Source organism: Moschus berezovskii, chromosome 4, assembly GCF_049115385.1.
Source record: "Moschus berezovskii isolate FMDL1 chromosome 4, NW_MosBer_1.0, whole genome shotgun sequence".
Lineage (NCBI taxonomy): Eukaryota > Metazoa > Chordata > Mammalia > Artiodactyla > Moschidae > Moschus > Moschus berezovskii.
In genome coordinates, this window is record NC_142463.1 from 8,351,511 (window position 1) to 8,379,405 (window position 27,895).

The 27,895-nt window shown below is 47.0% G+C and overlaps 1 protein-coding gene and 1 long non-coding RNA gene across 3 annotated transcripts in view; one reads left to right on the forward strand and one right to left on the reverse strand.

Annotated features, from left to right (window-relative positions):
* The first annotated feature begins 857 nt into the window (after window positions 1-857).
* LOC148777976 (uncharacterized) lies at window positions 858-26,075 on the forward strand. 2 transcript variants are annotated; one of them, XR_016037157.1, is made up of 4 exons: window positions 858-925; window positions 13,619-13,791; window positions 17,463-17,646; window positions 25,112-26,075. It is a non-coding gene; the product is annotated as an uncharacterized LOC148777976 (long non-coding RNA). The 2 variants fall into 2 exon arrangements; XR_016037156.1 differs by lacking the exon at window positions 17,463-17,646.
* The window catches only part of CSMD2 (CUB and Sushi multiple domains 2), a 695,284-nt gene continuing 677,205 nt past the window's right edge, over window positions 9,817-27,895 (reverse strand). The window contains exons 61-71 of the mRNA XM_088835123.1: window positions 25,614-25,787; window positions 25,224-25,297; window positions 23,332-23,443; window positions 22,597-22,776; window positions 21,596-21,661; window positions 20,228-20,389; window positions 18,336-18,448; window positions 16,144-16,231; window positions 14,617-14,755; window positions 14,254-14,469; window positions 9,817-10,035 (exon numbers count right to left, since the gene is read on the reverse strand). Coding sequence (XP_088691249.1) covers window positions 14,310-14,469; window positions 14,617-14,755; window positions 16,144-16,231; window positions 18,336-18,448; window positions 20,228-20,389; window positions 21,596-21,661; window positions 22,597-22,776; window positions 23,332-23,443; window positions 25,224-25,297; window positions 25,614-25,787 — 1,268 coding nt within the window. The 3' untranslated portion in view covers window positions 9,817-10,035; window positions 14,254-14,309. The remainder of the gene's footprint in view (window positions 10,036-14,253; window positions 14,470-14,616; window positions 14,756-16,143; window positions 16,232-18,335; window positions 18,449-20,227; window positions 20,390-21,595; window positions 21,662-22,596; window positions 22,777-23,331; window positions 23,444-25,223; window positions 25,298-25,613; window positions 25,788-27,895) is intronic.

Here is a 27,895-nt window from a genome sequence, read left to right on the forward strand (position 1 = left end):
CAGATCCAAGATGGTGATCCCTGGTTTCCTGATTGCATTAGCTTGTTGTCCCTCCACCCATTCTTTTGCTGTAATTGTAGATGATCATTCTCTCTTTTGAAAGACTAACAGCTATAGCAGCTAGGTTTCCTTACGTTAGCCCCAAACCGTGCCTCAGGTAATGCTGTGTCCTGAGCTCAGAGTGCGCATATCTGGCCCCAGAGTGTGGGTGTCAGAGCTCCCCCTCCCCCACTAAATGTATACATGGATGAATGCCTTGGAGCATGCCGAAGCTATGCCTCTTCTGAAGAGGGAATTCATAGGGCCTGGACTCCATGTTAGGCCTGTTCATGCTGATCATGCTCGGCCACCTCTCCAATGGACTCTGAACTCTGTGCTTAGTGCCTATGGAAACTACAATAGAAGGATAAGACCCCCTCTGGACAGGGGAATCTTGAAGACCACATCCAGGTTACTCATTACCTAAGAGAAAACATACTCTAATCACCCCTGCCTCTGGACAGGTCATAAACACTTTACGTGTCTATCGGAATGTAATCAGAGGCTTATTGATTATTAACTGTTTGAACACCTAACACATGAATGATGGGGTTACTGTGATTGTATTTACCCTTCCTTTGTTTTATGTAAGTCTCAAGGAAATTGGTGTGGTGGGTTTGATGTACACATAGGGTATAAAAGATTTTCACAAATGATGGTCGGGGTCCTTGGCTAAGAGGAGACTCTGCCTTGGGCCCGATGGTGTAATAAACTGCACTCCACTATCTGCATTGTCCTTCTGAGTGAGTTTGTTTACCCGAATGCGTGGCTACAACACTTTCTTTGTTTTTAGCTATTTTGAGTCACTTTGCTGCGGGCGTCTTTCTCGTGACAGCCCAGCACTGAGCATTCCCTTGTGAGCTCATCTGAAGGTCTTCTTTTACCGGTAAATTGAACCTATTAACCATTTCATAATATAAGGGCTGTGTTTGTTTTTGGATTGTCATATTGGTTTATGTTGTATTTACTGTGTGTGTTTGTCACATTTACTGATTTTTTCACAGTGAGATATTTTGGGTATTTTAAAAATACATGTGTTACTATGCAGCAAAATATTTTTTATTTCGCTAAATTTTAGTTTTGCTGATTTCCTTTATACCAATGTATTTACGTAAAGTCCTTAGTCCTCTTTTTCTCTTCTTCCATCTTTGCTATTTTATCAACTTTGTGTCCGTGGCTCTCAGTAGAGCGTGTGTTCGTGTGTGTGTGTGTGAGAAGAGAGTGTGTGTGTCAGTTTTGCTTCCCAGAGGACCCCTGGCAACGTCTGGAAACATTTTTGGTGTTTCACAGCTTGGGGAGGGGAGTTATAAGCATCTGGTGGGTAGAGGCCTGGGATGCTGCTGCTGCGCTAAGTCACTTCAGTCGTGTCCGCCTCTGTGTGACCCCATAGACGGAAGCCCACCAGGCTCCCCCATCCCTGGGATTCTCCAGGCAAGAACACTGGAGTGGGTTGCCATTTCCTTCTCCAGGGATGCTGCTAGGCATTGCATATTGCACAGGACAGCCAAGGCCTACAGCAAACAAGCATTCTGCCTAAAATGCCAGCGTTTCTGAGTCTGAGAAATCCCTCTTTACACACCAACATTTGACTCCCACCTATTATCTGTCTTGCAGTCAATGAGTTCACTGAACTTTCCCCTTTTCGCCCCTTTCTCTATAGGTTAAAGACTTTTAGTTCTAGAAAATTTCCTTAGAGTGTAATTATAAATACCATTTCTGTTCAATTTATTTATATTTCCTCCTTCAGGGATTCAGTACACACAAATTAGTTGTCTTCTATACTTATCCTTTTATTTTTTTAATTTTAGTATTTAAATTTAATCTTTATTTTATATTGAAGTATAGTTGATTTACAATGTTGTGTTAGTTTCGGGTATACAGCAAAGTGAATCAGTTATGCAAATACATATATCTATTCTTTTTCAGATTCTTTTCCCATATAGGTGATTAAAGAATATTGAGTAGAGTTCCCTGTGCTATAAAGTAGGTCCTTGTTGATTATCTATTTTATATATAGTAGTGTGTATATGTTAATCCCAGACTCCTAACTTATCCCTTATCCTTTTTATTTCTTTATTTGATTTTTATTTTCTGAAGTGCGTTAAGTTTCTTTCTGTATGCCTTTATTATACTGTCCTGTGTCTGTCATCCCTTGACACTTTGCAACTTAGGCTTAATTTCTTAATGGCCTTTTTTGGTAAGCTCTCATTTTATTTCTTTCTGTTACCTGTCCATTTGTATTTTGAAATTTTGAACTTATTTGTATTGCACTGTAATATTTGCAATTGTCTGTTTAAGTATACTTAATTAATATTAGAGTTTTCTTCCTACAACACAAGAGATGGCTCTCCATGTGGACATCACCAGATGGTCAATACTGAAATCAGATTGATTATATTTTTTGCAGCCAAAGATGGAGAAACTCTATACAGTCAGCAAAAACAAGACCAGGAGCTGACTGTGGCTCAGATCATGAACTCTTTACTACAAAATTCAGACTTAAATTGAAGAAAGTAGGGAAAACCACTAGACCATTCATCTATGACCTAAATCAAATCCCTTATGATTATACAGTGGAAGTGACAAATAGATTCAAGGGATCAGACAGAGTGCCTGAATCTCTGTGGACAGAGGTTCGTGACATTGTACAAAAGGCAGTGATTGAAACCATCCCCAGGAAAAAGAAATGTGAAAAGGCAAAATGGTTGTTGAGGAGGCCTTACAAATAGCTGAGAAAAGAAGAGAAGCAGAGAAAAGAAGACAAGCAAAAGGCAAAGGAGAAAAGGAAAGATATGCCCATCTGAATGCAGAGTTCTAAAGAACAGCAAGGAAGATAAGAAAGCCTTCCCCAGTGATCAATGCAAAGACATAGAGGAAAACAACAGAATAGGAAAGACGAGATCTCTTCAAGAAAATTAGAGTTACCAAGGGAACATCTTATGCAAAGATGGCCACAATAAAGGACAGAAACGGTATGGACCTAACAGAGGCAGAAGATAGTAAGAAGAGGTGGCAAGAATACACAGAAGAACTGAAGAACTGTACAAAAAAGATCTTCATGATCCAGGTAACCACGATGGTGTGATCACTCACCTAGAGCCAGACATCCTGGAGTGTGAAGTCAAGTGGGCCTTAGGAAGCATCACTACGAACAAAGCTAGTGGAGGTGATGGAATGCTAAATGAGCTATTTCAAATCCTGAAAGATGATGCTGTGAAAATGCTCCACTCAATATGCCAGATTTGGAAAACACAGCAGTGGTCACAGGATTGGAAAAGTTCAGTTTTTGTTCCAATCCCAAAGAAAGGCAATGCCAAAGAATGCTCAAACTACTGCACAATTGCACTCATCTCACATGCTAGCAAAGTAATGCTCAAAATTCTCCAACAGTATGTGAACCGTGAACTTCCAGATGTTCACACTGGATTTAGAAAAGGCAGAGGAACCCGAGATCAAATTACCAACATCTATTGGATCATAGAATAAACAAGAGAATTCCAGAAAAACACTGACTTCTGCTTTATTGACCATGCCAAAGCTTTTGTGTGGATCACAACAAACTGTGGGAAATTCTTAAAGAGATGGGAATACCAGACCACCTGACCTGCCTCCTGAGAAATTGGTATGCAGGTCAAGAAACAACAGTTAGAACTGGACATGGAACAATAGACTGGTTCCAAATAGGGAAAGGAGTACGTCAAGGCTGTGTGTTGTCACCTTGTTTATTTAACTTATTTGCAGAGTACATCATGCAAAATGCTGGTCTGGATGAAGCACAAGCTGGAATCAAGATTGCTGGGTGAAATGTCAATAACCTCAGATATGCAGATGACACCACCCTTATGGCAGAAAGTGAAGAGGAGAGAGCCTCTTGTTGAAAATGAAAGAAGAGAGTGAAAAAGCTGGCTTAATACTCAACAGTAAAAAAAAGAAGATCATGGCATCTGGTCCCATCACTTCATGGCAAATAGAAGGGGAAACAATGGAAACGGTGACAGACTTTATTTTCTTGGGAGCCAAAATCACTGCAGATGGTGACTACAGCCATGAAATTTAAAGATACTTGCTCCTTGGAAGAAAAGCTATGACAAACCTAGACAGCGTATTAAAAAGCAGAGACATTACTTTGCCAACAAATGTCCTTCCAGTCAAAGCTATGGATTTCCCAGAAGTCATGTATAGATGTGAGAGTTGGATGATAAAGCTGAGAACTGAAGAATTGATGCTTTTGAGATGTGGTGTTGGAGAAGACACTTGAGAGTCCCTTGGAGATCCAACCAGTTCATCCTAAAGGAAATCAAGTCCAGAATATTCATTGGAAAGACTGATGCTGAAGCTGAAACTCCAGTACTCTGGCCAATCGATGCGAAGAACTGACTCACTAGAAAAGACCTTGATGCTGGGAAAGACTGAAGGCAGGAGGAGAAGGGGACAGAGAATGAGATGGCTGGATGGCATCACTGACTCAATGAACATGAGTTTGAGCAAGCTCCGGGAGTTGGTGATGGACAGGGAAGCCTGGTGTGCTGCAGTCCATGGGGAGGCAAAGAGTCTGACATGACTGAGCAACTGCACTGAACTGAATTTTGGAATTTAAACATTATTTATTATTTATTTTTGGTTTTGCCGGGTCTTTGTTGTGGTGCGTGGGCTTCTTATTGAGGTGGCTTATTTTGTTGGGAAGCACAGTGTCCAGGGTGCCAAGCTTCAGTAATTGCAGCGCATGGACTCACAGGCCCTGGAGTGTGGGCTCAATATTTGTGGTACACCGGCTCCGTTGCCCCTTGATATGTGGAATCTTTCTGGACCAGCAATTGAACCCGTATCCACTATACTGGCAGACAGAGTCTTAACCATTCAACCATCAGGGAAGTCCCTGGAATGTTTTTATAAAAAAAGATTTTTCTTTGTTTTTCAGGGGAGTATTTTCATGAACTAAAATGTTTTCCTACTTATTTTGTTTTGTTCTTATAGAAGCACTGTACATACATTAGGTGTCCCTTTTCTGTTCATGATAAAATTAGCATATAGGGTTTTTCTAGACCAAGAAAACAGGTGATCTTATTGGAGAGAGGGATGCAGTGATTTGGGTTCTTAGTTCAATGGCATGTCTTTGTTCAGGGTTAGGTGATCTTACAGGAACAGCGTAGCTTGTCTCACAGGTATTGTCCCTTTACATCCTTAGGCTTATGAAAGCCCATCCACGCATAGTGTTTGGAAGTGTTCCTCATCTTAAAGGGTGTTTAGAAATTGCAATTTATCTTAGAGAGTTTCTAGGCTGGGTGAATGTGTACTTGAAACTTAGACTTAATTAATACTTGCTCATTTGCTTGCCCAGTTCCTAACCCAGCAGTTACCTGTGTCTTACAACAGTCCAATTCCTGACCCTGAATCCCAGCCAAGCTAGCTGACATCCCTGATGAGAGGGCTGGTTCCCTGTGGCTGGAAGATAAAAACAAGGCATTACATTCCAGATGAAATGCCATTTTTCAGACTGGGAAAGTTCATGTAAATCAGGTTGCTGAGGTGATTGGGGGATGAAGGGAGCCAGGATAGTGGGAGTTGGGAACTGAAGGTAGTCTGGATGTATTTTTCGTGAAAATGATGAACAGTAAACCCACTACACACAAGGGCATTCTAGGAGCATGTTTGTAAGTTCAATTGGTTACATCCAACGAAGCTAGCCGAGCTACCCAACAAACACAATCACCTATATATTCTGTACTGTAATAGGTTTATAATGCTTTTCACACAAGTAACGCATAAAAAGCTAACAAACACAAAAATAAAGCAAACATTTTAAATCTTACAGTACAGTACCTTGAAAAGTACAGTAGTCCAGTACAACTGCTGGCATACAGGGGCATGTTTGTGTCTTCGGAAGGTTGAAACAAGAAGGTTCCATGTGGGGGAATTACTGTATGCCTTTAGAGAAGAAGACTCCTAGTTTTTACTAGCCTTTACTTTCCTTCCTCACATCTCTTTGGGTGGCTTTTGCTCCCGGATGACCCTCCTGCTTTGGCCTTTCTCTGCTATAGATTCCTGCTGTCTAAGCCACCTGCCCTGTAGACTGTGGTCCTTAGACCCTGACCTCCTCAGTCCAGATCAAGCCCCATCCCTGAAGGGGAGCAGCTTCTTTGTCCCCAGGATCCTGTCCTGAGCTGACCTGGGCATCACTATAATTAAAAACACTATTGTTTATGTCACTGTTTATGTACATATAAAGGCAGTTTGTGGAGCAGGAGAAAGTATTCGCAAATCATATATCGGATAAGGGATTAATATCCAGAACACATAAAGAGTACTACAGCTCACCATCTCCTCACATCTCCTTGAGGTGTGAGGATATATATACATACGTACATATTTATATGTACACATACACACGCATTTTCTTTATCCATTCACCCATCGAGCCCTCAATGGGCGCTGATTTTCATACCTTACCTATTGTGAATAATACTGACATTCCTGGGAGTAAAGGTATCTTTTTGAGACAGTGATTTCATTTTCTCTGGACATATAGCAGTGGGATTTCTGGATGATACGGTAGTCCTATTTTTCATTTTTTGAGGAAGTTCCGCACTTTTCCATCGGGGCTGCGCTGTGTTACAGCTCACCAAGAGTGCACAAGGATCCCTATTTCTCTACGTTCTTACCAACGTTTATTTTCTCTTTTTTTTTTTTTGACAGTAGTTATGCTAATGGATGTGAGGTGGCTCTCGCTGTGGTTCTGACTTGCATTTCCCTAATGATTAGTGACGCTGAACATCTTTTCGTGTGTATATTGGCCATTTTACATCTTCTTTGGAAAAATGTCTGTCATTTGTGTGTTAGTCACTCAACTGTGTCCGACTCTTTGTGACCCCATGGACACAGCCCGCTGGGATCCTCTGTTCATGGAATTCTCCAGGCAAGAATACTGGAGTGGGTTGCCATTCTATTCTCTAAGAGATCAGCCTGAACCAGGGATCGAACCCAGGTCTCCTGCGTTGCAGGCAGATTCTTTACCACCTGAGCCACCAGGGAAGCCCCTGTCCAGTCATTTGCCCACTTTCAAATCAGTTTATTTGTTTTTATTGTTGAGTTGTAGTAACTCTTTATATATTCTGGATATTAATCCCTTATCAGATATATGATTTGCAAATACTTTCTCCTGCTCCATAAATTGCCTTTATATTCTGCTGTGTCCTTTGATGTTCAGAAGTTTTAAATGTTTATGAAGTCCAATTCATCTATTTTAGTTTGTTGCCTGTGGGTTTTTTTTTTGGCCATACTCTACAGCTTGTGGGATCTCAGTTCCTAGACCAGGGATTGAACCTGAACCAAAACAGTGAAAGCCTGGTATCCTAATCCCTAGGCCACCAGGGAACTCCCTTAAAATTTGTTGCCTGTACTTTTGGTGTCATATCCAATAAATCATTGCCAAGTCTAATGTCACAAAATTTTCCCATGTTTTCTTGTAAATATCGTATAGTTTTAGGTGTTTGATCCATTCTGATTTAATTTTTGCATATGGTGCCTCCACACTCACTTTTTCTGGGTGTTCCCAACATATACCAGAGGCAACGCAAAGTCATTTAAGTAAGAGATTTCCATATTTTTCCCTCTTGGCTTTTAGTTTCACATATGTCTTTCCTCTCCTTCCCAAACACTTGCCCCTAAGCCATGAAAAAGTCCATAAAAAATGTAAGACAACCAATGCAAAAATTTATATTTTATTTGAATTCAAAAAATTTAAAATTGCTTTCAAATTCAGTAAAGTACCATAATGCAGGACCCCAGGGGGAAGCCTCATATACAGAGACAGATAAATTAAATGTATATACTGCAGACAAGCCAAGAAGGTGTGTAGATTACATATTTACAGCACTTGATGTTTTCTGAAAACCATATTTATACATTTTTATTACATTTACAAAAAAGGCTTCCACTACCATTTACCTACAATAATGAAAAAAAATTTACACCTTTTTTTTTCTTTTTTGGTACTGTACAAACTTTGTATAATAAAAATATATCTCTGTACAAAAGATTTTTTTTTGTTTGTTTTACTTTTTTTTTTTTACCTCATGGGATGGCGGTGGGTATATGGTGTGAATGGTGGGTGAAGGGCCTGGTCTGCCCTGGTTGCTTCCAAGCCTCTGGAGGTGGAGAGAAAATGCCAGAGGTGGGAAAAGGGAATGCAGAGCAGAGTGCTGGGCACCCCACCAGCATGTGCTCCGTGGGCATCTCCTGGGGCTTCACAAGGGGAGGGGCGGAGGCAGGGCTGCAGGAGGAGTCCACTGGTTGGTTTCCCGGGAGTGTACGAAGGGGGGAGGGAGCAGCCAAAGAGCGTCCTGCGTTCGCTTCCAGAGAGAGAGAGAGATGAGCATATGGGGGTGTGTGTCTGAACTGGCCCTCTCTCCCGAGCCCGGGGATGCTGTGGTCGAAGAGCAGGTGCTGGCCTCTGGGCTCCTGCCGTTGCCAGTCCTAGTTGCGTCTTCAGCCCATTTACACGTGAGTCAGACCTCAGGCTTCCGACTCAGAATCTGCTTACAAGCCAGGCATCCCTCCTGTATGTTTCTGTCATTCCTGGGTTCAGTCTGTGATCTGAACTTCTGAGGCTAGCAGGTCACACGTGCACAGGGGCTTGAGCCCATGGGGACCTTCCCGAGGACAGAGAAAGTGTCTCTTTAGTGCCACACTTTGATTCCCAAACTCATGAGCGTCTCAGGGACACTTAAATAGAATTCATCAATGACGCAAGCACGACGAAACTCAAAGTAAATCAAACCTGCTTGCAAGGAGCTGGAGAGGATCTGCCTCATTCACTCCATTCTTTTGATTTAGGAGCTTCTAGGGCTTCTGTCTGCTCTGATGAGGGGCTGCAGGGAGCCGAGGGGCCAGCACCAGCTCCAGGAAGCCTGGGGTACCATCCTTGCCCTGATGCTGCCAAGATGGAGAGGATGGACTCCAGAGAGGACACATGGGGCCCCGGTCTGGCCCACCAGCCCTGGCCACAGTTCCGCTTGGAGATTCACCCCCTCCTACCCGCTTGGAGACCTGGGTTTCTGGCAGCCAGGGTAGCGGACTTGGGAACCAGACCCACACTTACTAACCGTGTGGCTTACGTCTCTTCACTTTCTGCCTTCTCACCCACCCAGAATACTATTTCCTACCTTCCCCGGTTGCTTTAAGGTCTAGAAATGATCTACCTAAAGTGTCAGGCACAGAGGAAAAACTCAGTCCACGGAAGCCATTATTTTTGAACCCTGGGCTAGGTGTGCTGTCCTGTCCCTTCCAGCACCAATCTGATGCCTGCAGACTTGCTGTCCCTGTCTGGGCTACGCTTGTTTCTCTTCTCTTTGTCAGTTACCAGCCAGACTTGACCTTGGGCTTCTGGCCGGCTTCCTGCCCTTACCTCCCCGTGACAAGCCCTACTTTTTCATCGTTGCCTTTGACCTAGGAGGACTTTTGAATTCACTGGGTTTAGAACTCAATAAAATTATGTTAGGAAAAAAAAGAAAAGAAACTGATTTCCAAACGATTTCTTCAGATTGTTTTCTGCCCTGGGGGTAATCCTTGCTGTCTTTCTGCAGTTGGTCTCTGGGTACCGACCGCCAGAGGAGGCTAACATCTCCACTGCATCCTCTTTCCTCTTCTCTGTGTTTGTGGGGGAAGCAAACACGTTTCACTTTTTGAAGCTTCTGTGGTCTCTCCGTAGGACTCACATGAAGGAGAGGTGTCTGTGTGTGTGCGTTCAGACCCTGCACACACGTGCACACCCTCAACATCCTTTGCTCTTTTCAATCCACAACTTCCTTCCTCCGGCGGTGGCCCCTCTTCCTTTAGGGCCCCCAGTCAGGGCAGAGTGGGCATCCTCTCCAGGGTGGCAGGGGCGGATGGCGGCAGGGCGAGGGCCCAAGTCCCAGTGGTAGCAGACAGGGGTGGAGAAAGACGAAGATGGGCACTGGGCACTGTGCCAGGGGAGCTGACTTCCTGTCCCCTGGAGAACTGGGTGCAAACACGTGGCACCAGAGTTTGCAAAACAAGAGGGGCAGTGGGTAGGGAATGGGAGCAGACAGAAGGTGGGAGGAGAGAGGCAAAGCAGAGAAGGAATAAAGGGGAAAGAAGGAAAACAGTTAGTTGCCTTGATCTTTACCTTTGATTGTTACTCTTCCTGAACTGAGGGTGGGGATACAGGTAGGAGATATACACAGAAGAACGTGTATCTTCCTAATGTCACATTTTCCCCAAGCAGGTCCGACTTACCTGTTAGCCACAGGATTCCCCCATGCCTATGGGGCTACTACTCTTTTAGGGGCCCAGGAAGATGTTTTTAACTTCTTCTAAAATCAGAAGGAAAAAACTGAATATAATAATAATGGCCATGTAATAATAAATTTATGGGCTTCCCTGGTAGTTCAGATGGTAAAGTGTCTGCCTGCAATGCAGGAGACCTGGGTTCGATCCCTGGGTTGGGAAGATCCCCTGGAGAAGGGAGTGGCAACCCACTCCAGTATTCTTGCCTGGAAAATCCCATGGATGGAGGAGCCTGGTAGGCTACAGTCCGTGGGATTGCAAAGAGATGGACATGACTGAGCAACTTCACTCACTCAATAATAAATTCAGCCTGGATTATATTCATCTTTATAATAGTAAAGTATCATTTTTAATATATATTTTTTAAACAGAAGAAGGGGTCCATTGAGGTCATAGCATGGCCCTGCCCTCTTGTTCTTACTCGCTGAACCTACGTACCTTGATGACTTCCCTGTGTGGGGTTTATTTAATTGCAGCCATTCTTGTTGGGCATCATTTGAATGTATCACTTCATCACTCAGGTGACGGGTATGTGTACCTGGGCCTGTTCAGGGAGATTTTTGCCAGATCACCTCCCTGAGCCAAGCAGCACCTTCTCTGCTCGAGTTCTAGGTAGACCAGAAGTGAGTGGAGGGGCCTTGGAGGCAGCTGTGGCCTGAGGCCCTGGATGCCAGCAGGGGGCAGTGTGAGGGCTGCCTAGACTTGGAGCCACCAACCCCAGATGACCCAGAGGCGAAACCTCGTGCACGCGGGCACCTGGGCCCCAGCAGAGCCCCAGATGTGAAGCAAAAGGTGCGGGCAAGGCCGGGACATCCTTGTTCCTTTCTCTCTCTTTTCTTGTCTAAGGCATCAACATTTTTTATTGGGACACTTATAGTTCTGTCTCACAGATGTTGTCAGGGGGTCAGAAATGAAACCCAGTGTCATTTCTCCTCGTGCTTGATGAAATACCTGTTACAGACACTTGGAATATGGGCTTCCATGTAGTTTGCAACCTCAATGAAGTAAGCCAATAGTCTTTTTAGTCCCCAGTGAAGAGGGAAACCATATAATTTACCACCTAAGCTAGGACACTTTCAAGAGCAGAAGGGGATGATATTAATTATAACATTGGAAAAATCAGCATAAACTGTACTGCCCAAATTGCAACAACCCTACCAGTGAATATAACCTTTTTTTTTTTTCATTGTAAACACTTTTTTTTTTTTTAATTGGAGTATAGTTGCTGGGATATTCTTGTTTCTTTTCTCTTCTGTTCAATAATTCTGCAACTCAAAGTTCAGAGTCACTATGGATCACCTGTGACAACTACACATTGGCACTTGCCATGGGGACTTGCCATCTCCCTCTGCAAGGATTAAATCACATGCTGCTGCAGCTGTTGATTTTCAACACTCCAGAAAGGAGTTCAGGGTGAAGAGAAGAAATGAGGCCCTGTGTGCTCGAGGAAAGCTGGCAGGACAGGTCTTCAGACAGCTATTTTCAGAAGCTGATGTTTTGAGACCAATTCTTGTATCTCCTCAAAGCTAGGAAAGCACTGAAATCCTTCATGGTGACATTTGCTCCTCGTGACTAGCAAAAGCTTCATGAGACTAGTAGAAACATTCTGGAAAGATGTGTGCTTGATGGCATGTATTCCCCCTTCACCAAAATCACATTTATCCTGTCCTTCCCCCACCACCTCTTTGGAGCAATTTCTCAGAGGTATCTGAGGTGCTGTCTCCCAGGCTGCAGTCCTCATTTTGCCCCAAATAAAACTAACTCACAACACTCATGTTGTGCATTTTCTTTTAGTTGACATCTGTAAGGCCTGATTTATGTCATCAGAGGGGATTTTGCTTTTTTCTTCTTTATATTTGTATGAGGAGGGAAAAGGCAGGAAAAAGTAAAGATGGAGCAGAAAAGTGAAAACTCAGGACTAATTTGGATGTTTTCAAATTATCTCACTGGAAGAATTTATCTTCCTTCTTTACATGTGTGTTTTGGTGCAGAAAAACTCAATAAATTAATTATTTGTATAAATAGTTGCCTTTATATAGTCTGAGGAGTCCCTGGTAGCTCAGCTGGTAAAGAATCCGCCTGCAATGTGGGAGACCTGGGTTTGATCCCTGGGTCAGGAAGATCCCCTGGAGAAGGGAATAGCTACCCTCTCCAGTATTCTGGCCAGGAGAATTCTGCAGACTGTATAGTCCATGAGTTTGCAAAGAATCGGACATGACTGAACGACTTTTACTTCACTTATATATTCTGAAAATAATTTTTATTTCTTTATGTATAAGTTATCTTAATACCTACACTTTTAAGCTTAGGCTTAAGTGACAGATATGATCTAGAGGGAAAAAAAGTGGACCCAGAGAGGGGCCGGAAGGATCTAGGGCAGCTGGCAGAGCGCTTAATTCAGGGAGGTTTGAAGGTGGCAGCCCTGACTGCATGTGTGGTCCGAGACTCTGGCTGAAGTGGTGAAAATCCTCAGGGAGTTGGCGTGAGGACGAAAGGAAGCGACACACATCAGGGACGGGGCAGTCAGGGCTGGGTGGAGACTTCACAGTCCCTCTCACTAGTCTAGCTCCCCTGGCATTTCCCAGCCCTGCCATTCCTGTCAGCCTACACTTTTCACCCTTGCTCACAGTGCCTGCCCCCTCCAGGGACGGCCCATCACAAATGCTGACACAGACGAGGGCCTGGAAGGGAGGCTGACCTGGCCTAGGCTCTGGTTGATGACCCCCGTGGCCTGTTGGAACCCCACCTCTATGGGGTGGATGCGTCTCTTCAGAGGTGGGTGTGCTAAGGCTGGGGAGGCACCTGAGGGAGGGCCCTGCCTCCCCCAGAAAGCAATGTCTGCGGAAGACAACACAGCACTCCTGGTGGGGGCCCTTCCTGCAGGTTCTCAGCCCCCAGAGGAAGGGGTCTCAGTGAGAAGGGACACAGCGGGGAAAGAGGACACCTTCCAGATTCATCAGCTGCCCCCGGTCAGGCATCCGTGTGTGTGTGTGAAAAAGTGTCCAGTGGACCCTTGGGAACCTCCATGTGTGTGTCTTCCCCTCTGTCTGTGTAGCGGGGGGCCCATCTGTCTTGCCTAATGCCAAGTATGGTGTCGATCTGTCTGTGATGTTCTAGGTGATGATTAATTGTATATGCCAACCTGCCTAGGCTCTGGTGTCCAGCTGCTTGGTCAAACACCAGTCTAGCTGTTGCAGTGAAGGAATTTTTTTAGATATGATTAACATTTAAATCAGTAGACTTGGAATAAAACAGATTACCCTCCATAATCTAGGTGGGCCTCACCAATTAGTTGAAGGCCTTAAGAGAAAGGACTGTGGTCTCCTTTGAGAAGAAGGAATTCTGCCTCCAGACTGCCTTTTTCAAGATTACAACCTCAACCCCTGATGCAATTTCCAGCCTGCCGACCTGCCATGTGGACTTGAGACTTGCTGGCCCCACAATCCTGTAAGTCAATTCCTGAAAACAAATGTCTCCTTCTTCCTCTGTACCTATGTATACAATACAAACACGATATGTGTGTATACACACATATCTTGAGAGTTTCCATATATATATGGACATACATTTGCATATATTGTGCATATATATGTATCTCTCTCTCTCTCTGGGGAGTTCTGACTAATACACCTACTTGGATATTTTGCTGAGCCCAGTGGCTAAGAGCACAGTCTTGGAGCCCCCTGCCTGGGATTGGATTCTGATCCTGCCATCCTCCTTCTTGTGAGCTATGTGATCTTGGCCAAGTTAATTCCTTTCTCTATGCCTCGGTTCTCCCATCTGCAAAGGGGGTGACAAGGGTCCCTGTCCCAGGTGTAGGGAGGTGCCAGCCTCAGTGGCTGGCACCGGGCAATAGCGGGCACTCCATCCCCCTCGTGCTGGACGCGTCTACAGGGGCGCGGGGCTCACCGGCTGCCGGAGGCGGGGCTCTCGGTGGCAGCGGCGATGGCAGCCAGGCCTGGGGGCTATACCGCTGTACACACCGTGCTGACTGTGAACTCCGCCTCGGTCGCCATGATGTCTGTGGGCTGGATGTTGCGGTCGTACATTGGGTTCTCAAACGTGGCCCGAACATTCGTGTTCTCGTGGCCAGCATAGCCATTGAACGGAACTTTGGGTCTTCTCCTGGGAGTGAGGTAGAGCATGAACAAGCTGTCCAGAGAGACTCCAGGGCTCTAAGGGGGAGAGGGAGGCTCTGGGGTGGGCTGGGGGGTCGGGGTCGGGGACGGGGTGGGGCGCTTGCTGTGGGACCCTCTTGTCCCCGCCCCATACCTGTGCTTGTAGAGATAAAGCACGAAGCCGGCGATGATGAGGGCGATGAAAGGCACCAGGATGGCGGCTGCCACTGAGCTGCTGTTGGAAGCAAAGTGGCGGCCGATGGACTCCGGGTCTGACTCCAGCAGCCTGAGGTCTGCAAAGTCCCAGAGCAGAAACCTCCGGTCACAGACACAGTGGCCAATGCTGGGAAGCAGGGTGCGGCTCGGGGTGCTGCCCAGGGCCCACTCGGCTGCCTTCCCCCCAAACCGGGCCATCCCCCAGAGAAGGGTGGTCAGTCCACACGAGCTGGTCAGGCCTGGGGAAGCCAGTTTGCTGGAGAATCTGAAACTGTGCCCCAGAGCCTTAAAAGAGCACAGCCCCTTGGAAGTTTCCAAGCTTCTTTTGGCCATAGAAGACTTTTATCACGTGACACCTTCTGAGGAAGCCAAAATATAAGGCAGATGAAGGTGGACCTGCTCTGGAGGGTGGGGTGGGGTGGGTGCTCAGGGCCTCCCCCTCCTCCCCACTCCCCCTCTCTGACTGGGAGGACTCAGAAGGCCATTGTGAGAGTGCCCCACCAAGTGAGGGGCTGAGGCTCCCTCGGAGAGGGGAAGGGTCTGCTCCGGCTTCATCGGTGGTGAAGTCAGAACGAGAGCTTGGTCTCCTGGGTCACTCCAGCATAAGGGGCCTGGGGGACTACCCTGAAGTCTTCACAAGGCTGCTTTCTAGAAGGGCGAGAGTTTTTACTCCTGCAGCTAAGAGGGCAGAGCTGAGCTCCAGGGGCAGAGCGGGGTGGGGTGGGAACCACAGGGAACAGGTTTCCGCAGAAGACCAGGAGCAGCTCTCTGGAGATGAGAGCTGAAAACACACTGCACCGCCTTGGCAGATGGGGGTCCCAGGAGACTGGAGTGTCAGCATCCTGGGTGGGGTATAGAGCTGACCCTCAATCACTGGGGGCTGCCTCCTGTCTCCCCCTGCACTGCTTCCCAGAAGCCAGGACCCCTCTCCCCATTAGAGGCTCTGGGTCCAGGCCAGTCTCTGGCGTGAGGACGCTTGACACTGATGACATGAGGTGCAGGGCATAGATGCCGGGGAGGAGGTAGGGAAGGATGCCTCCTTGACACTCAATATTCTCATCTGTAAAACGAGGGCAGGGAAACTACCCTTCTCCAGCTGAGACGCCCCTGTGAGCCCCACGTGGTCATAATGCTCGGGGTGGGCTCAGCAATGCTTCAGGGCTGGCCAGGTAGTGTTGAGGGGGGGCACATCTGAGACCCAGTGTCCGTGAAGCTGGGGGCTCTCAACTCCAGGGCTGAGCAGGAAATGGTTTGGCCATGGTTGCCTGTATCATGTACTGTGCTTGTTTCCAAGGAGATGTGTCACAGCTTTTATCAAAATCTCAAAGATATCAGTGACCCTAGAGAGGTTAAGAACCCCACCCCCTGGACTGTTAAACTTCACCCATCCCCTGCCGTCCATGCCAACACACACATTTCCCCACCACCTGCTCGAGTTCATGCTCCAGGGATGGATGCTAGTTACCTAGTCTTTGAAAGCCGAACTGCCCGAAGCCTTGGCCCTTGACAGAGCCTTGGTAGACGAAGGTGCCTCCAGAGGACTCCGAGGAGACCTGTGAGGGTGGGCGCAGAGCGTGTAATCCAGTTTATTAACACACATATGCACCTTCCTGTGGCTCCTCACATTCCACCTACACAAACCCTGGAGGTGTGCGGAAGGAGCCAGAGGTCCTGCCAGCCAGGCCAGAGACATGCCCACAGGTACCCGCTGCCAAACATGCTGGCTGGCGTCACCCACCCCTTGTCACCCCCGCGGACATCGGCTCTCTGCCCACGCCCAGGCAAGGGCGAGGTGCTGGGGAGGGGGCCGGGCTCCAACTGCTTGTAGGAGGGAGAGAGATATTTTACTTCTACTGGTCCAGTCGCTGAATCTGTCGGTGCCTCAGTTTCTCATTTTAAAAAGGGAACCATAACAGTCCCTATGTCATAGGGTTGCTGCTAGATTGATACCAGTCAATATAGATAAAATGCTTAGAACACTCAATAGGCTCTAGATATGTGTTAACTATTTTATTCTGCAAACAAAAAAAAAAGTTTTAGAACACTGTGGAACAAACCAAACCATGATGAAAACTTACTTAGCAGACTGAACGTACTTTGGGGAGTTCATCCCTATTCCAATAAGCTATTAATTTTGGAGGCGGGTAGCTGGGGACATAACTGCTTCTGGCTCCCTCTGCACTTGCTTCTGTGAGGCTTGTGCCCCGGACACAGACATGCAAACTCTGAGGATGTCTGTCCTACTGGGGTCCCTTCTGACTCCCGCTCCATCCCCAGGTGTAGCCCTCTGTCCCCTGCGCTCCAGGCTGACCTCTCCCCCATCCCCCCAGGTACAGTCTGGGTGACAGAGAAGTGGGTCCAGTGGTTAGCTGTCATCCCAGGCAGCTGCTCTGGCGGTTCCTGGACCTCCAGAGCACCCCTGACACCTAGTCCCTGGCCTGGACTCCAGCTCCCAAGTCCGACCCTTGTCCTCTTGCCTCTGGCTGCCCACCTCGCTGTGTGGGAGTCTGTTGTCTTGGCACGGCAGCTGGACCTCTACTATTGAAGCCAGCCAGGACCAGGACACCCAAGCGATCCACAGACTACTCTCAAGAATCCCCAGGAACTAACCCCACGTGCCAGCTCCTGAAGAAGCCACTCGCTTCTCCTTTAGTGTTTATCAGCAAAGTCACTCGACCCTCAGCCCTCTACCAGCTGGTCTTGGCCGTGAGGATGACCCCTGACTCAGCTCTCTGTTTCTCTGGCCTCATGACCTCTTCCTCCCTCCTGCCCCTCCGCTTCTAGCTTCAGTAATCCAAGACAGGGAAGCTGACGCAGTGACGGGTGACTGTTCCACATCCCTGCCTGTGAAACTGAAAGGTCTGGGCAGCGAAGTATCCCCGCAGACCTGGATTCCACCTGAAGAAGGCCCGTGCAAGGAACAAGTCTTTCCCACAAAGGAATTCGAGGAGCTGTCTCCTTTCCCCAGGTCCTGGTGACTCAAGATGTGCTGAATCACCCTCAAGTGTGCGAAGATCCTTAAGTGTGCAAAGATGCTCAGTGTGTGCCTGGGACTCATCACATTCTCCCAGCTCCCACCATCACCTTGTGACCTTCAACCTGCTTGAATTTACTCTTGGGCTGTCAACCTCCCATTTCTTCTGTTCTTTTCCTTTTTCATCTTTGGCCACTTTAAAAAAAAAACTTCTTATTTTGTATTGGGGTATAGCCGATTAACAATGTTGTGATTGTTACAGGTAGACAGCAAAGGGACTCAGCCATACGTATTTACATGTATCCATTCTCCCCCAAACTTCCCCCCCATCCAGGCTGCCACATAACATTGAGCAGAGTTGCCTGTGCTGTACAGCAGGTTTGTGGGTTATAATTCTGTTTTCTGCTCATACTTAAGAATCTACTGCATCTCACTCAGATACACCAACCTCTAGACTCTGCCTCCTGGCCCTTTTAATCTTTTCCTGTGTTCACTTCACTAGCAGACGGGGACTCCCTTGGTCCCAGTCCTGGCCCCACAGAAGCCCTCCTCCCAAGTCTCCACATCGATCCTAAGAGTTTCCACCCACTTCGGCCCCTTCCTTCCGGCCAGTGACATGGGACTCAGTTACAGGGCAAAGACACAGGGAGGTCAAGGCCTGAGTGAGGTTCTGTTGAACTTACATGCCCATCCAAAGCCCAGTGGTCATCTTTGAACTTATTCACAAAGATCTCCACAGGCCCTGTAATCTGGTGAACTTGAAGGAGGAGATGGAAATCTTCTTTCTTGTAAATTCCTGGAAAAAGAAAGTTCAGAGGGTACACTTGAAAGATCTGGTAAAATTTCAAAACCCAAGTTTGTGGGTATGTGGGTGTGAGTGTCTGAGCAGGATTTATTTGAATTTATTTATTTTTGGCTGTGTCGGGTTTCCGCGGCTTCTTGGGCTTTCCTCTAGTTGCCGTGAGTGGGGGCCGCTCTGCAGTTTCTGTGCATGGGCTTCTCTTCGCAGTGGCTTGTCCTGCGGCAGAGCATGGGCTCTAGGTGGCTGTGGATCCCAGGCTCTAGAGCACAGGCTTAACAGTTGTGGCACATGGGCTTAATTGCCCTGTGGCACTTGAGATCTTCCTGGAGCAGGGATCAAACCTGTGTTCCTGTACTGGCAGGTGGATTCTTTACCACTGAGCCACCAGGGGAGCCCCTGAGCGATTTCATGTGTAGATATTGCTATAAACATCCCATGAATAACTGGAGTTAGGTAAGCGTAGCGTGGCCTGTGAGTTTGTGTAGGCTGAAATGTGAGGATATGCAAGAATGTGCATATGTGTGCTAATAAACACCTGGATGACTGGTCTGTGGTTGTGTTCCTGTTTAGACATGTATACTTGAGAATAAAGGGAACAGGATTTTGCATATGTTAAGGGTCGCTTAACATATGGTGTGCTTATAATTCAGTGGGTGCAGGGAATACATGAGGGCACGTGTACCAGTGTGTGTGGATGTGTTAGGACTGTGTTTCAGAGCAACTGAGTGACTGTGAGCATTAGTCGTGTTTGCGTGTGCACGCATGAATGAGTGGTTGTGACTGCACGCAGGGCTGTGTGTCCACATGCACCCATGCTTCCATCGATCGACCCATTTAGTCAATAAACATTCGCTTTCCAAGATATTTAGTTTTTCTGATTGTATAAAGTTTGAAAATTGGGGAAATTTTGGCAAATGCAGAGATGCCTGAAGAAAGAAAATTCATTCTTGGTCTCATTTCTGAGAAATAACCACCGTTAACACTTTAGTGTAATGACTTTCAATTTTCTTTCTTTCGAATATATTTTTTTCCCTTTAAAAACTGGAGTCACATTTTAAATGCATTATAGTGGGTGTACTTTCTCCCAAATTGGCATAATATTTCATCCAGCAGACATACTAAAATTAATATATCCATTTCTTTCAAGACAATTTTCTATTCCCAGGTGTTATGTTATACAATTAGCCCATTATTTTTTCACAAATGTTTGATTCCCTCTATAACTATTTCTTATGATAAAAATTTTTAGAAGTGTAATTGATGGGTCCAGTCATTTTCATGGCTCTTGATACAAACTGCCAAATTATTTTGTTCAATTATACTATTTCATACTTACCAGTACTACCTTCACTGGACTAACACCAAAATTTATGGCTTAAAAAAAGTGGAATAAGTGGAAAGTGACATTTTCCACTTCTTTTGATTATTGCTAAAAATCTTTTTCCATTTGTTTATTAACTGTACTTTGGCTTCTGGGAGTTATCTGCCTCTATTTTTGGTTTAGTTCTTAGGGATATCTGTCTCCTTTTTCTTTATTTATAAGAGGTTTTTTTTTTTTTTCCTACTTTCAATTTACTAATGTTTGTCATCTAACCATTTCCCTGTAGTCTGTGGTGCTTTTACCATGTAAACAAAGATGAATAGACATTTCCTCTTCCCCTGCCTACCAGACCAATCTGAACCTTGCAGGACAGCAAAAAGAAATGACTTTAGAGCGTATGCCCATCCCCCTTACCACCTGGCAGGCTTTCCCGCAGGTGGCTTGCACCTTACCAGCCAAGTGCAGCTCCACGCCGCTGTGGTCAATCATGGTGGCGTTGACCTTGCTGTTGATGACCTGGAAGCCAGTCACCCTGAGCATGGCTGGCTGCTTCTTCCCCTGGTACTCATAGGCCCCTTTCCATAGGGAATTCTTGGCAAAAACATCCCCAGGAACTAGAGGAGTTAAGAAACAGACGTGAGAGGGGCTTTCACATGTGCTGGCAGAACTGAGGCCACCTGATGACTGACCCCAGTTCACTCCCTGAGACTGTCTTCCCCAACATCTAACATGCGGGGGGTGGGGGGGCGGGGTTGGAGTGCTCTGATCTTGTGATGCTCTGTGTCTCAGATGCTCCATGTCTCAGAGGGAAAGAGAGAGAGGGAGGGAGGAGGGGAGGGAGGGAATGAACTGGAAGAGAGAAGGAGAAAGAAGGAAGAAGAGAGGGAAGGGGTTGAAAAGATGGAGAAAGGGAGAAAGAGAGGAGAGGAAACCAACATTAGTATTAAGCTGTAGACAGGAACACGGACAAAGGCAGTCAGGCAGATATGGACTCTCACCTTGGCCTCTCCCTTATCGCTTGTTTGACCATGTGCAAGAGCCTCCACTTCCTCCCCTGTGCAGGCCACACCTGCAGTTCTGTAAATGGGGGCCATCCCACTTGCCTCATCAGGGGTTAAATGATTGTATATCATAAAAGCATAAAGTGAATGACAGCTACTAAAACTGCTATTTATCCTTATAATAATTTTCTAAGGAGAGTATCATGAATCCTATTTTAACAAAACTGAAGCTCAGGAGGTGAAGGTTATTTGTCCAAGGACACAGCTGGTCAATGACCAAAATGGAACTTGAATTGAGCTTGATGCCAAATCTAATCTTTTTTTGTATAACACACACACTAATATGGTAAATAAAAGAATATGGTTCAAAAAAGGATATGATAAGTCTAGAATAATTTTGGATTAGTCAGGCCACACCTGTAGTTCTGTGCCCATTCTGGACATCACACTCGGAAAGACACAACACCTGTCTTAAAAACATAACCCTTTCCAGCAAGCTCCCTCAGCAGGCCTGTGTCTATATGATCACACACTGCCTGGACCTGTGTCAGGAGGGGTTGGGGTAATCTGTGGCTCCAGAGCTTGATGCTCTGGACATGTTTCTACAAGGCTTTGGTCTTTCTTCTGGATGTGTCTTCTGTTTCCTGCAAGCTCACTTCCTCCTGAGGTTCACCTGGGGTTGGGAGGTAGATGGGGAACTCTGTAGACTGTTTCCATGCCCTTCCACTGAGTACTCAGAAACTCATGTGCATATTCCTGGATAACTAGATGAAGGAAGCAACACCAGTTTCTTGAGCCAAAGCTCTAGACTAGACATACCAGAAGCTTGGGTGAGTGGAGGCTCCCGGGCAGTGTTGATGGGTCTCCCACTGGGCCGGACCTCTGCTGGGGAAAGAGAAGGGAGGGAGACAGGTTCAGCCTCTAGTCTTTGCTCTATTAGAAAAATAAAGGCCACCTCACTGACATTAGGTCAATGGGTTCTTTGAAATCTGGCTTTGGGCTTATCCTCTCAGACCAAGTGGCAGACTACTTTGATGATGCTATGGACCCCTCTCAGAATAATACGAAGAGTTAGGGACTTCCCTGGTAGTCCATTGGTAAGACTCCATGCTTCCCATGTAGGAGGCCTGGGTTTGATCCCTGGTCGGGGAACTAGATTCCACATGCTGCAACTAAGAGTTCAGATGAATGAAGAACAGGAGGAGGGAGGTCTGGGACTTCTTCGTAACCCTGAAGGATCGGTGAGTTGGTGCTTTCATCAAGGTTATCATATGCATATGTGCATAATGCATTATTCCAGGTTAGCGGAACACAGAGTTTTTCTCTGTCTGATGATTAAGTACAACCCTTAAGTAAGTAAGTGTTAGTCACCCAGTTGTGCCCAACTCTTTGCAACCCCATGGACTGCAACCCACCAGGCTCTTCTGTCCATGAGATTTTCCAGGCAAGGATACTGGAGTGGGTTGCCATTTCCTTCTCCAGGAGATCTTCCAGACCCAGGGATCTTCCAGACCCAGGGATGGAATCCAGATCTCCTGCACCGCAGGCAGATTCGTTACCAACTGAGCTAGAAGGGAAGCTATACCTAATGCCTGGGGAGTGTTCAAGCTCAGGTAGAAAGATAAAACCTGGGGTGACTTCACTGTGAGCTCTTAGATTGCTCTGGTTTCATCTCCTAGACTCAACACCTCAGAAAATCAGGAGCAGATTTTCCAGCCTCTGGAAATAACAGTTCTTTCTTTTCTTTGGCCTCTCACTCAAGCTCAGCTGTCCCCTTTGGCCTCCCACCCTGGAGAGGTTCACCGAGGGGGCACACGCACCCAGGCAGATGGGTGGTTTGCCCGTCCAGCTGCCATCTGCTTTGCAGGTACGGTGCTCGGAGCCACCCTTGAGGGAGAAGCCTTCCTGGCAGGAATAGATGAGCGTGTAGCCCATGGAGGGCAGGTCCAGCGCCCCAACGTTGGCATGGCTTGGCGTCTCCGGCTGCTTGCAGTGGTGGGCTGGGTGAGAGGGAAGACATTGCTGGGTAGGGGGAGATTGGGATCTCCAGGAGCCTCTCCCCCATGTCCCTGTTTCTCGATGGAACAGCTCCATCCTTTCCCTTATGGGCCCCATTCATGGCCAGCATCCCCTCCCCACCCCACCCCAGCCTTGATGTCTATGCAAGTGGTCAAGACGGAGATCGTGTGGATAATGACTCAGCTGACTCTGAGGGAACCTAGGCACTTTTCCTGAGGGCAAGGGAGTAATTACAGTCAAAAGCCCGAAATTTTCCATCCTGAGGGTGGGCCTTGTCACTGTTGGGATCTGCAGGCATGGGAAAGTTTTCTTTTTCTTTGCTAAGGCATAGGAATTGCCTTTGAATACCAGAAAGGCTTTTGTGCAGAAATATCTTCTGGGGGTGGGGGGCCCAAGGGATAAGGACCACGAAGAGATCACGATGGTCCCAATGAGAAGTTGTGAGCTCCCTGTCACTCTGAGCATTCAAGCACATCCTGGAGGCCCAGGTCGGGGAGGTTATGAGTTGCTGAGAGGAGTCATGTGGGAGCACTCACGGACACAGTCGGGCGGGGTTCCGCTCCAGGTCAGGTTGGGGAGGCATGTCCTGGAGGTGGAGCCCTGGAGCAGGTAACCTTTCTGACAACGGAAGAGCACGGTGCTTCCAACCTGTGGCCGGGATGGAGGTTCCCAGGATCACCTTCCACCCAGTGATGCTTCACGCCCATCCCTCGACTGCTTACTTTGCCACCACCCTACTGCTACCCACCCTTCTGCTTCTCTGCCTGATTACATCTTACTTATCCCTTGAGGCAGCTTACATTATGCCTCCTCCACAAGGCTTCCCCCAACTCCCTGGGCCAGGTCAAGGCTCTTATGGGATATAACTCAGTCTGCTACAATGGACTGAGTACCTGACTCAGAATCAGAAGACCCTGGCTGTGAGCTCTGGCGTCCACATTTACTCATGGATGACTGGCTGCACGAAACTCTCTACATCTCAGCCCCTCTGGTGCAGACTTGGGATAAACAGCCCTGCCACAACTACAGTGGAATGTTGTGACGCTCACATGTGGGGGTGGGTTTGGAAGCATTTTCTAACGTGAAGAACTGCGGGAAGTAGGATATTATTGTGCGTGTCTCTTGTCTCCATGAATGTATAAATTCTTTTCAGGACATGTCCCCTATAGAATCTAGGGGATTATCTAAACAAAGTAAGTTTTTCTTGGTTTCAATTGTCCTTGGAATAGCATCCTATGACATTCCGTGCTGTGTTCCTTTTCACTGCTGAGTGATGAAACGCCCTGTGGCCACACTATGGTTTTCCTCATTCCTTGGTAATATGTATGAGAGAGTCTCTCGGGTTGGCTTCTATGACTGGGACCTCTGGGCCACAGGGTGTGTGAATATTTAACTTCACAGGGCAGTGCCAAGTGAAGTGAAGGGTTTTCAAACCCAGGCAAGCACTTGGGCTTCACGTATTTCTCCTCTCTCATTATCCTCTGGACCTGATGGCGGGCCTACTTTCTAGTCCCGCAACCTGCCCTGGCCACCGACTCTGCCAGGTGTTCCTGCCCTTCTCACCAAGGGCACCACAGTCCAAGTTCAGGAAAACTCTCCCCTCACTATACCTCCTAAAACAGCATCCCCACTTCCCCACCACACCCCTGTGTATTGAGCTGTGTGTAGTGCTTGTTGGTTGCAGAAATGATCTTGTTTATTTATCATTACCAGCCCTTAGAGGCACTTGGCTTGTTTTGTTCTCACTGTATTCCTAGTGCCTAGAATAGTTTACGGCTGTAAATATTTGTCAAACGTGGTCTATGTGAATAAATGCCATTGCTTGGCTAGATCCTGACCTGCCATTTCTGGTGTGGTCCCTGATACTCCCCTGGGCACATCGGGGGCTCCTGTTCATTGTCCTGCCTTGAACATACCCCCTCCTTTCCTGCTTCCTTCTGCCCAGAGGGGCCCATCCAGGTCCAAATCCTTTCCTTTTGAAGCTCCCCCTGAGATGTGTCCCTGGAGCCTGCATCCGACTGGGATGGGCCTCCCATGTGGCACCTGCTTGCTCCAACCGCCGGGTCTGGGCCCGGTAGGGTATGGCTTCCCTGGGGACAGGAGTCTACCTGTCTCACTCATTTCTGTATTGCTGTAGACGCCCTGTCCCCATCACACGGGGCTACTGAGCAGTGTCCATGGAGCTACCATGAATCCTGCTCTTCCACACCAGCTTCTCTGATTGGTGCAAACACCCGCCCATTTCTGCAGGTGGGCGGGGGGAGAGGGGCTACCGTGCGGCATGGCTTAAAGAGACAGGCTGCTTTCTCGCTTCAGGTTCCCAGGTCTCGTCCCCGCCAGGGCTGTCCTGAGGAAGGCCCCTGGGTCCTCTGACAGTGACCGGAAGGGACAGGAGGCACAGAGACCTGAGCATGGTGGGCCTCGTTACCTGGTAGCCTTGGGAGTTGTTCTGAATCCCGAACTGTGGCACGCCAGGGTCCGCACACGTGGTCAGCGTGGGGTCTGGATCGCAAAAACAAAGAAAGGGACCGCGGTCACAGAAACCTCTGCGGCCCCTGCTCCCTGAGAAACAGACGCGCGAAAGGGGGTGGGGGCATGTCCCCACGGCCCCGCCTGTTGCACTCTCCCCTCAGTCATCCCCTGGCTGACTGTGATTCCCGGCAGCATGTGAACGCCGGCTACTTCACACCCTGTTTTAAGGAGCTCGGAGAAGCACTTGCTCTGTCTTGCAGATGAGACAGGGAAGAAGATCCATCATCTTGGGCCCTAAAGAAGGATGTCCACCAGCAGGGACACCCTACTCTCGGCCACCTCTCACCTATGCAGCTGGGCTGAGCACCGCTCCATGTCCCGTCTGACTGGCAGAACCTCCGTGGAGAGCCCACCAGCACCAGAGGGGGCTGGCAGGAGAAGGAGACAGACGACCTGTAGGAGAATCCTCGGTCCTCTCTCCTGCCTCGGGCTGGGATGCCAGGATCTCCACAGAACACAGCTGGGGAGATGAGGGAGAGGGGCAGGTCCAAGTCGCTGTCTGGAACCCGGTCTGCTCGCCCCACCCCGTTACCGCCACCCAGTTGTTGGTCTTTGCACTGCTTTCCTCTGGGTTCCCCTTGGACTCTGGCTGTGGAGAATCCCTGCGTCAGTGCTACACCTGCCTCAGTGCAGCTCTGTGGTTTCCTCTCCTTGCCAGATTCAAATGCTTATGAATCATCATATCCACGTAAAGGAGCAACGTTACAGGAGGTTCAGACCATCCAGTAAAAATAAACTATCATCCTATCACCCAAAATGGTTTTGTGTTTTTGTGCTCTTTTCCTTCTAGTGTTTGTCCAGCTGCATGGAAACACGTGTGTGCCTGCAAACCCAGTGTCCAGGTGCTGTTGACTTTGCTTTGTTCACCTGATATTCTGTCAACATGTCCCGTGTTTATGACATTATGATCACTTACTGGCTACATAAATCTGCAACGAGATGTTGTACAAAATGATTACAGCTGATCAGAACCCTCTTCTTAGGCATTTTCTATTATTATAAAGTTACATGTGGCTTTTGTTTAACTTGTATTATTTTCTTAGGAGAATCCTCTAGGAGTGAACTTATTATCTTTAAAGCTTTGAGTGTGTTTGAAGCTTTTGACCTGTATTGCCGAATGTCCTTCCAAAGACTGTGCACTTACCCTACAGTAAGCAGGGTCTTAGAGTGTCCATTTCATTTGGATCAGCAGAGAGGATCTTACAAAACTGACTATGGAAGTCAAAGTTCCCTGTCAAATTTCCCTAAGACATCACTTCAAGCCTGAGGAACATTCTTTGTGCTACGCTTGTGTGTGTGTATGTGTGTGTATTTGTGTGTGTGTACACAGAGTCAAGAGGTTGGAAACCAGATGCAGAAATCAAATGGAAGCCTGGTCGTGGAATCTGGGGAGCCTGGATGGACCAATCAGAAGTCCATGAAAGGCTGAGCTGATCAAAAGTCCCCACATTCAGGAAGCAGCAACTCTTGGATGACAAAGAAAGAGCAGCTCAGTTCCACTAAGAAGAAATGTGATGCCAATTAAAGCTTAGCTTAGGTATCTTCAAATCATAGACATCTTTTAAAACTTCTCAGGTTGGTAAATATTAATAATATTGGCAAAATCAATTGTTTACGAGGGTGTGAGTCAAGAAATATTCTCATCAACTGCAGGTGGCAGTGTAACGAACACTTTTTCTAGAAGACACTTTGGCAACATATATCAAGAAGTATAGTGTGCTGGATGGCCCAGCATCCTCAATCCTAGGACTTTATCACAAGGGTAAAGAAATGTTCTTTTTGAAGCTGTTTATTGCAGAACTGTTTGTAACATGGTTAAACTGGAGAGATTGAAATTTATCACTGGCAGGTGAAGATTAAAATGGTGTGGCATCTATAACAGAGGAATTCTTTTTAAAACCATTAAAAAGGATGATGTATAGATTAGTACATATTGACAGAGCAAGGAGCTGATGGCCTCTCAATGAATACAAGTTGTGAACAGCATGATTCAATACCATTTATAGAAAATTGCGTACATGCTGCTATACATGCAAAAATGCTTAGTGATTGTGTGGAAGTGTAAAGACAAGCCTAACTGGTTATCTTTGGGAAGGAAGGGTTCAGATGATTATTTCATTCTTCTTTGTATTTTCAGATATAGGACATTTTTAGAAATGATAACCATGATCCATTGTTTAAAAGCAATTCAGCTATTTCCCAAGAAAATGCAAGGTGTCCAGACTGAACCCAGAGACTTGCTATCCTCCTCATGTTTCCTGAAAGGAATGTCAAGGCCTAACGGCTTAACCATAAACCTCATGCTGCCTTTCCTGGGTCAGCTTTTACTGGCCTTCATCTCTGCTGAAATTTCCCAAATTGAAGTAAAGTTTCAGAGGTCCCCAGTGTCGTGGGTTATGTTGACAGTTTTCTGCAGCATTAGATAAATGCCAAGCACAAAGAAAAAATAGGTCCTATCATTGGTCCAAAGCATGGGCATGGAGAAAACTTTCCAGAGCCTGATTATGGGGTAAGACATGAATAAGTGACCTGGAATTTGCTTCTCTGGGGGATGTGGTAAGAAATGAA